Genomic DNA, 10,000 nt, shown 5'->3' on the forward strand with positions numbered 1-10,000 from the left:
TAGTTGCTCATTAGCCATTACACATCATTTAAAACCACTTGCAGAACCATTCGCGTTTTCTTGCCAGCCAAGAAAAGAAGAAGAAGAAAGCGTGAACTAGAAATGGGTTTATTGAGTCGAGTCAATAATCGTTTCGCATTTATGGAAAATCAGTTGAAAAAATCCTGAATTTTTGTGGAAACGTTATTTTACAGTATTACAGTGCACCAAGATACAACTGGAATAGTGTCATACATTTGTTATAAGAAATATAAAAATAGGAGAACTAGAGTGACATTCAATATTTGGAAGATATTGGATTAACAGTAAAATATTTCAGTCATTTGATTCTTGTAAAAAGTTAAACTGTAGGTGAGTCGCCTTGGAGACTCTATTTAGCAGTACACACACACACACACACACACACACACACATATATATATATATATATATATATATATATATATATATATATATATATATATATATATATATATATATATATATATATATATATATATATAACGAAGTATTTAGGTTAATATGTAGAATAATTTAATTAGGATAACATTTTAAATAAGAAAAACCTTCAGTTTTGAATGACAGAGACGGTAGAATTAATAATCAGTAGGTCAGTTGTTGTAAATTTCACTAATCAGAAATTACAATGTAAACGCAAAGCTTTAGTTTTCTGATGCGAGATTTGAAATTTACTTAAAATTTCAAATAACGCCAAAAACTACTACAAAAATGACTTAAATATCCAACTTTTTACGAGAATCTTATTTCGAAAAAATTTACTATTTTCCAAACTGAAAGAGCGTACAGGTCATGAATTTCAGAATAAGCAGAAGCACAAGAGTAGAATGGATAGGTCGCTGTCTGGTTTATTTGGCAACATTGTATAATCTGATGAAAGACTGGAATAGGAAGATGTACTGAGAAAGGATGATCGGTCCGCCGTCAGTCAAAGACGTACTAATGTTTAACCCTTCTAAACAGTCTTGACACGACGTTTTTCAGGATATCAGGCTACGGGAAATAATAGGTGGAACAAAACCCTTCACTCTCATGGCACATAAGTGGTTTGAAATTATATGGATTGAAGTCGTCTGTTATGTCCGGGATCTTAGGACAAGTGTTATATCAGTACTTGAATAATTGGACTTGAGGACCATGAATCATTGTTTGCTCTACTCTGCTGTTAATCTAATGGGTGCATTATGTTTGGGGAACCCCGAGTTTGAGTGCGCTGCAGTTTTTTGTCGTGATTGTTTTTGTCACGTTTCATCTGGAGAACTATTGCCACTGTTCAGTAATTACGGATTGTTTCTTAATACATATAGTAGATGGTTCCCAACTATTCAGATGTCAGTTTTACTTTATCTTTGATTTTATTTCAGTCCGTTTTCAATTTTTTGTGTGTGTTATTTTTGCTTATTTCAGGCGGTTCCTTTAAGTCAACTTGCTAAACTGTTGGGTTTTCCGCCGTTCCTCAGTTTTAGATTTAACAGTATTAATCTAGGTCCTGCCATTATTCTTTAGTGTGATCGCTACCATTATTCCTTCTGGTTTCACCAGATAAAATCTGTTAATCCTGCTGATAGCTCTTACCTATCTTTCATCAGAGTCCTTGATGAGACTTTAATTTTAAATTTTACAAAAGGTGATTATGGGGACAGTTGTGTGGACATTGCTTGTTCAGTAAATAGTTTCAGAAACTGGCTGAAGAAAAAGAGTTCGTTCACGCGTCCATGCTTACACACACACACACACACACACACACACGCGCTAATGTCCTCGATTTCCCAGAGGCCATCTGCTACCTCTGATGTGCTACGTCTCCTTCTTCCACTCGTTGTCTTCTCCTTATTTCAGAAATCAAACTCAGGGCCTAGAGCACCCCCTGGCTACTCTGGCTATCACATGCATTCCCTCATAATTCTGCCTTTGCTATGATTATTATTACTATGTTTTATAGGGTAGCTGAATTCCTTGTCTCTATGTAGATGCAAAAACAGTAATGAGGTTTAGTTTAGGCAAATAGTCATCAGTGGAAGGAAAAACACTAATGAGATTTCAACAGTTTCATTAAAAAGAGGATTATCAATTGGCAACGCAATAGCACATTCGGGGAAAAAACTTGACTCATTTCTGTGCCTCCCAGAACTCTCTTATTTACCGCCCTTTAAACTTGTAGTAATATATCATAACATGCAAGCTCTCTCTCTGCTTGGCAGTTGCTTTACGCTTTAAACACACTTTCGTAATGAGGGTCACATATAATCTCGTTTCTTCCTTTGTCAGTTTAATAACTATGTTGATCCAGATAATCCTTCTGAAAGTTATAATTGCTGGACTTGAGTTAGGCTAAAAGCTTGCAAAATAAGTAAAATTTGCTATTAAGTCGCCTAAGCTGTCTGGTTCAAAGGTAAAGGATTCACACAAATGGCATCTCTCAGTGATTTGCATATGAAACTTAACGACAAGCTGGAGAGATTATCTGTCAGTTTACAAGGATGTTATCTTCCAGTTTTGAAAGCGAAACATTTTCATGTGCCATTCAATGTGCACTTGGATGAGATTATATTTCACACAGTTAGTCATTGATACGCCATTTACAAGCTCATTTAGTTCTAACACGAAACACGTAAATGGAGATAGGGCTGTTACTGAAATCTCAGTAAAACCTCACATTGAAGAATTATCCATAGTGCCTGCCATACTAATAGCAGGCTTTAGATTCTCTATCAGGTGATGTTACCAGGAACACAGTTTAGCTCAGCGCAGGCCGATGCAGAAACATATCTACAGCAAATTGGTCTTCATTTTTGATAGAAGGAATTTTATAGTCTTATTTCTGCTAGGCCAGTTATCACGCATATGGTGTAGGCAATTATTGGGCCTAATATAGACAAGTGGTTGGAAAACCAGTTTCCTATGAGGAGTCTAAATTTAAGAAAGAAGCGCCCGGGATATAATTTGCGTGCTGTTTGTTTCCAGTGTAGTGATGGAAACTTTAAGAGTACACTAGATGGGCTGGAAGAAGCCTAGATGCTATAGTGTACAAAAAGCGAGCATACCAATGAATGTGGACATTCTTTTCAAGGCTCACTTCATTATTCTCAAAGGAGCCACGTTCTTTCCACATGATGTCATTATTGGTGAGATTTTGCATGCTGTTACTATAGACCATATCTGTTTTTCTTTGGATGGGCATTGTAATAGCACCAACTTTCCTTAGTATAGAAAGGATAGTTTCTTTAAGATTATTGTAAAATCTGACAGGAAAGAAGGCCCAGTGAGCTATTCTCTGCGAATCTATGACAGCATAGCAGGAGGCAACCACTCCGTCCACCACTACTGTCCCCTCAGATGTCAGCGGGGCAAAAACGCCCGATCCCTTGATTTCGGTGACTTCCGTGACCTCTTCCAGAGCCACATCGCCACCTTCTTGTCTTACCAGAAGGAAATCTCCCTCTTCGACCCTTGCTGCAAGTGCTGCCCCACCAGACGTCAGGGCATCTGTTAGACTTGGGGTTTTGTTTGTCGCATCGTCTCTCGGCAAGATGAATACGAGATGAGAGGACGTGAGAGTAAGGATCTTTCCTTTTGAAGTTCTCAGCTGGAGGAATAGTCTAGAGGCTTGCTCATCTCTGTGTAGGAACATGAGCACGGGACTGAACGCGAGCGTTCCGTCAGACTTCATAACCTGCACCTCGTCGCCCTCTTTCAGTGTAGATACAGGTCTTGGTCCGGATGGTGTCATGACGCTCCCGCTCCCCGGAAAACAACCCCCTAGCTTACTCGCCGCTGAGGATTCTGTAAAGAGATGAAAATAGGTGGCATTAGCATTGAGTTTTAAAATTTTTTTATAGATTCGTAAATAGGTGTAGGTAATAACGAGTATTTTCATGGTTGCCTTTGCAAGTAGATGTAAATAGATTGCACTCTTTTATTTCATTTTGATTGGCTTTATTAACATAAAGTAAAGAGCGTTGAGCTTGGAATTCTTTGCTGCTCCGTGAAATCAGCTGGAGTACTTCTAAAGCATTTTTAAGTAAATCACTTCTGATTATGTAACTGTAGTATAGATAATACAGAAGAAATGCAAGTCGCGAAATATTGGAAATATTGAGTCTGTAGGTTTTATCTTCCAATAGAACCAACGTTATTTTTAAAGAATTCATATAATTTCATTTTCATGATTAAGGAGATTTGTAGGTTCGATATTTTTTTACTTATTACGAGATCCAGTTTATATCTTGGTTGTAGATAATTATTGAGACGCGATAGATAGAAAGTAAATAATTCTTCTTTTAACGTGCTTTTTTCTCATTTGTATGGGGTAAGCACGATGCCTTCTTTTTTGAAGGACTTTGAAAAAAAAGTCTAACGGTCGTTGGAGGACAATCTAGCGATGACGTTAGCTATATAGATGTAATGATAACAGCCAAACAATGAAGGATTGTAAATAAATGTTGTCAAACGAATCAGTGAATAATTCGAAAAGTATGAAGTGTGCTGTGAGTATTTACTAGCCAAGGCTAGATAATTGCGTTATGACGCAGTATCCAGAACAGCAACTCGTGATCAAACCATTTAAATGAAGCAGAAGAAACCATCATTATTATCCCTTCCACTGTTATATGTATGAATGCATATGTTTGCTCGCGCGAATTGGTCATTTATATACGGGTCGTTTTTTATATTCACAAATATTACTCCGCAAATATTACCTACTGCAATTTAGGGCCGTGTCTAATAGCTAAATTCAGGAACTACAAGGGAGAGGCTAGTTGGGACAAACTATGCCATCAGACGTAATAGGCAAGTTCCCAGTAGTATGATGATCGTAGAAACAAGCATTTGACCCACTTGTACCATAAGCAATACCTTGAGTAGGATAAGCGGTAATTATCGAAATTTTATTTTCTCTATTTCAATCGAAAGTTCTTCACTTAGGGTCTGCTCAAAGCGCAAGACCCTGATTCACACAAGGCTGGCTTTATCTTAAACAACAGCTTATTCTTTTACATAATTTTGATATTATAATATTTGCTTTTTTATCTCATTATTTCTTCAATTTCAATAAAGTTCAATATAATTAATGGATTAGTGGATTATAAAATTTAGGGCATAGCCCAAGCCCTTGGACTATGAGGACTCATTACAGTATCACTCAACACTAATGTAGTTATGATTAAATGAAATATATATATATATATATATATATATATATATATATATATATATATTATATATATACGTATATATATATATATATATATATATATATATATATATATATATATTATATATATACGTATATATATATATATATATATATATATATATATATATATATATATATATATATATATATATATATATATACGTATATATATAACAAACGATGTAAATGAAATTGAAAGAATGAGTAACTTCAAATCCATAAACAAATAAATAGATAGATAAAACCGGGTATACACGAACTCACTGATAACCACTCAACAGCCCTACAACAAGCAATAGTGTCAGTTTCAAGTACATGAATCAAGCGTATAGAGACAACAAAACTGACAGAGGCGCACAAGTAAAATAATGAAGGAAGCAATGTGCTATACCAAGCACTGTAGATTTATTATGGGATTGATCATGCAGTAAGGAAGTTAAGGTTGAACGCATGCATTATGTTACATTCATTTAGCAGGACTAAGCAGGTACACGTGAACCGGAACTTTTGAGGAGACAATATGAAGCAACAGAACTCCAGGGTAGTAACGGTTGTTTGCAGAGTGTTACTGTAAGACTTAGTGCATATTTCAAGTTAAAGGAAACGTGAATTGCGCCATGGAACCGTATTACACAATTAATATTCTCATCTGATGCCCATTCCCTTATTGTACTCTACTTAGAGACAAGACTCATCGAAAAGATGAGAGAGAGAGAGAGAGAGAGAGAGAGAGAGAGAGAGAGAGAGAGAGAGAGAGAGAGAGAGAGAGTAGGGTAGGTGTTTGAGTGTGTTAAACAATATAAGAATTCCATATACTACTACTAATACTACTACTGCTACCAACATCTGAGTCTTCGTTCGTAAAATATTAATATGGGCTGGGTGTCTAGTAAAGTACATTACGTCATACTACAGTATCAGTGAGTGGGGGGACCTAAAGTAAGAACGTTTTACTAGTATCTTCGAGCCTGCTAGATTTAGCTAAGTTCCCCCTAAATTTCTGTGATTTATTCTGGTAAGTGCCTTAATTATCAACATTAGACATCACTGCATATTTTTGCCAATTAGGCTGTGGCATCAAATAGCTATTTAACAAAATATGATCCATATCCACTGCTTTGGTAAGATTTTATCGATTTACACCCAAATGATGAATGCCTCTCCTCATGCGAGGATCGAAGCAGGGTCGTTGGTTAAGATGCAGTGATAGACAGTCAGTTTTGACAGTGTGTGTGTGTGTGTGTGTATGAGTAATGAGAAACTGCCATAGTTAATAACTGAAAATAATTTCAGAAATTAGTCTTGACTGAAGCTCATGATCAAAATGTTCAATGATTTTATATCGAGAATCTTACCTCTCCAAGTACGGAGTGTTTGGCTCTTACCGTGATCTTGTGAGTCCCACCACTGACAACTCTGTGTTTACTTACCCTGAAGTAACAAGCGAACGGATAGACTTGACGAACACGAAAACTGGTAATCGCTCTTTTGTGGTGAAAAACTGCCTTATTTAGTGATTGACTAAGTAGACAGTCTTGCATTTATTTGAAGAAAGTTCATCGACAGTATATCTTTTTCTTTCCAAAAGTGTATCGCTTATATTACAGATACGTGGAAATATGCATATAGTACTTCTTTAGCTGGAATTTATTTTTATTGAGAGAAAGCATTTGAGTAGTTGCAAAACTCTACAGTAGAGATTAAAATTCTAGACCTTGGGTAGTTCGTATCTAATGCTGTATCGTATGTTTTTCGAAGGATGAACTTGTCTAGCATTTTTATTACTTTCTAAAAGAATGTTTAGAAAAGGTAGGTGTTCAAGCGATGAGTTCGGTTATAAGGTGTATTTCGATTTGCTGACAATTTTGGGATAATCATGGAATTTTTTGCCTCTTATTCAAATGCCGTACATTCGGTCAAAAAACCATTGAATACTAGGCCATTATTTTCGTAGTTTATCGTATAGAGAGTAATAATCACAAACCGATCATATCTTGCTTAATAGAGATCAGCCTACAAAGGAATAACAGTTATCTTTTCTTATATATTTTAATTTGGCTAGAAAATATGTGATAAGGAAAGTAGGAGAAAAATTCATCGGCAAAACGAAAGGAAAATTAAGTTAGAAACGTTTCTATCACGATGACATTCAGAAATCGCCGATTTACACAAAATAGTTAAGTATACCTTAGTTTAACCAGACCACTCAGCTGATTAACAGCTCTCCTAGGGCTGGCCCGAAGGATTAGACTTATTTTACGTGGCTAAGAACCAATCGGTTACCTAGCAACGGGACGTACAGCTTATTGTTGAATCCGAACCACATTATACCGAGAAATGAATTTCTATCACCAGAAATAAATTCCTCTAATTCTTCACTGGCCGGCCGGAGACTCGAACTCGGGCCTAGCAGAGTGCTAGCCGAGAACTCTACCAACTCGTCCAACGAGGAACTACACAAAATAGTATCGACTTACAGCAGAATATTTGTGATTGTGGCATAACAGTAAAACAACAAGTTTTAAAGATGACTTTCATAGATGGAGTTTGTGTTTTCTACTTTTTAGCGGAAGAATATTATAAAGAGATAACAGAACAACGTGGGGAGGTGAAATATCTCGAGGGATATCAGAGAGGCGAGGGAACAACTGGAGGTATCCGAGTTGCGAGAAGGTATTCGCTATGTAAAAGGGGTCCTGGAAGATGGAGACAGAAAGAGAACAAAGTTAAAGAATATATAAAATAATGTTTGCGTAACTAAAGTAACAGAGAGAGAGAGAGAGAGAGAGAGAGAGAGAGAGAGAGAGAGAGAGAGAGAGAGAGTGTGTGTGTGTGTGTGTGTGTTAGTGTGTGTGTGTGTGTAGGGTACCTCCACTTAAAGCTTCAGAATTGTCAGAGGAAATGCAAAGAAAGGATCAGTCAGGAACTTCCCCTCTCTTTCTTCCCCCTCTCTCACACACACGTGTATACATCTCTCTCTCTCTCTCTCTCTCTCTCTCTCTCTCTCTCTCTCTCTCTCTCTCTCTCTCTCTCTCTCATAGAAGGTCCTCGCTCGGGGCACGGTTTCTCCGCCACCTGGTCCGAGAGGGAGGGACTGGAGAATCATCCCCCGACTTGTCAGCTTTCGAAATTCACCTCTAATCCTTGCTGTATTAGTCCTTTGGGGCATCCCCCTCCCCTCCTAGAGTATCACCAACATCATCCCCGTGGGATGCTAGGAATGCACCGTCTCTGTGTCTTTCCTTCGAAATTTCACTCGGTGGGGGAAACATGGCTGGAATGCAAAGGGTGGGTGTGAAGGTGGTGGGCTACAGAGGGAGAGAGACCTATCGACCAATCAGCGCCCGAGGCTTGTTAGCCAATGAGCGATCTTGGCGGCTTCACAAATCAGCCAGTAATATTCTGAGTGACAGGAAGGGGTCACAAAGGGTCTCCTCTCTTTCTCACTTGTTTTTATCTCGCAGAGGGTCAAAGAGCCCCAGTCTCTCTCTCTCTCTCTCTCTCTCTCTCTCTCTCTCTCTCTCTCTCTAGATGTTGATGCAGCGTGCCGTGTAATATGAAGGAAGCCGAATACCTGTCTCAGAGGTTTAATCCGTGATAGCCTTATGGTCTATGTCGAGAATGATTGTCATTATTATTAACGCTGATGTTATCATTACTTTTGTTCTCAAGAAGTTGTCTTTGATTTTAGTTTTCGATTTTGTCTGTCCGTCCGCACTTTATTCTTTCCGCACTTTTTTCTGTCCGCCCTCAGATCTTAAAAACTACTGAGGCTAGAGGGCTGCAAATTGGTATGTTGATCATCCACCCTCCAATCGTCAAACATACCAAATTTCAACCCTCTAGCCTCAGTAGTTTTTGTCTTATTTAAAGTTAAAAAATGCGCCGAAGTTTCTTCGGCGCAATCGAGTTTTCTGTACAGATTATAATGCTGTATGAGTCTCTGTCCATGAAGCTTTTAGGACAGGCCACCACAGCTTTACAGAAAACTCGATTGCGCCAGAGAAACTCCGGCGCATTATTTACCTGTTTTGTATTGAATACCAACGGGAAAGGTAGCTGACGCCGAAACCGAGCCTACCTAAATATGAAAATAATGTTTAATTATGGAAAACCAAAGAATTCAATTTCACATGAAACCACGGAGGTTATAGAATTCGAAAGCTTTAATGACAGACCAGCAAACGAAACAGCCGCTGTACAGGGCGGTATAAAGGTAAGCAGATAAAGTATGATTTTGAAACTGAGTCGTAAAGTATTATGATTGTTATTGATAGTTTCTGTCAGTTCTAAAGCGCCAAAAATCCATCCCTTACGAAGCTTTTTGTTCTCGTTCGCGTTTGAGGACTCTCATCACGTGCTTGAGCATATATCCTTCATGATAAGGCAAAGGAATGCGAGGATGCCAAGGCAGTTGTTGGGAAGGTGGGAGGAGGCTCTCTTCAGATAAGGGCATGAAAATGAACAGGAAGGAAGAAATGAATCTCGTCGTTTTGGGAGAGAAAATGTTCATCGGATAAAAGTCGTGCCAGGGAATTGATAATATGAGAGAGAAAGAGAGAGAGAGAAAGAGAGAGAGAGAGAGAGAGAGAGAGAGAGAGAGAGAGAGAGAGAGAGAGTGAGTGAGGTTGAACTCCAATGCGTACAGTAAATCCTATGCGTATGCGTCCACTTTATTTATGTTTTGTCAGAAATAAGCAAGTGATTTTTCCACACGTGGACTTGGTTCTTATTGTAACAACTTAGCCTCTGTGGATTTTTTCTTTATTGGGCAAAGAGGCTTTT

The 10,000-nt window shown here is 38.0% G+C and overlaps 1 protein-coding gene across 1 annotated transcript in view; it reads right to left on the reverse strand.

Annotated features, from left to right (window-relative positions):
- LOC136852541 (sonic hedgehog protein-like) overlaps positions 1-10,000 on the reverse strand; it is a 233,354-nt gene that overhangs the window by 177 nt on the left and 223,177 nt on the right. The window contains exon 4 of the mRNA XM_067127281.1: positions 1-3,801. This exon is cut by the window's left edge and continues 177 nt beyond it. Coding sequence (XP_066983382.1) covers positions 2,999-3,801 — 803 coding nt within the window. The 3' untranslated portion in view covers positions 1-2,998. The remainder of the gene's footprint in view (positions 3,802-10,000) is intronic.

This window comes from Macrobrachium rosenbergii, chromosome 3 (genome assembly GCF_040412425.1).
Source record: "Macrobrachium rosenbergii isolate ZJJX-2024 chromosome 3, ASM4041242v1, whole genome shotgun sequence".
Classification (NCBI taxonomy): Eukaryota; Metazoa; Arthropoda; class Malacostraca; order Decapoda; family Palaemonidae; genus Macrobrachium; species Macrobrachium rosenbergii.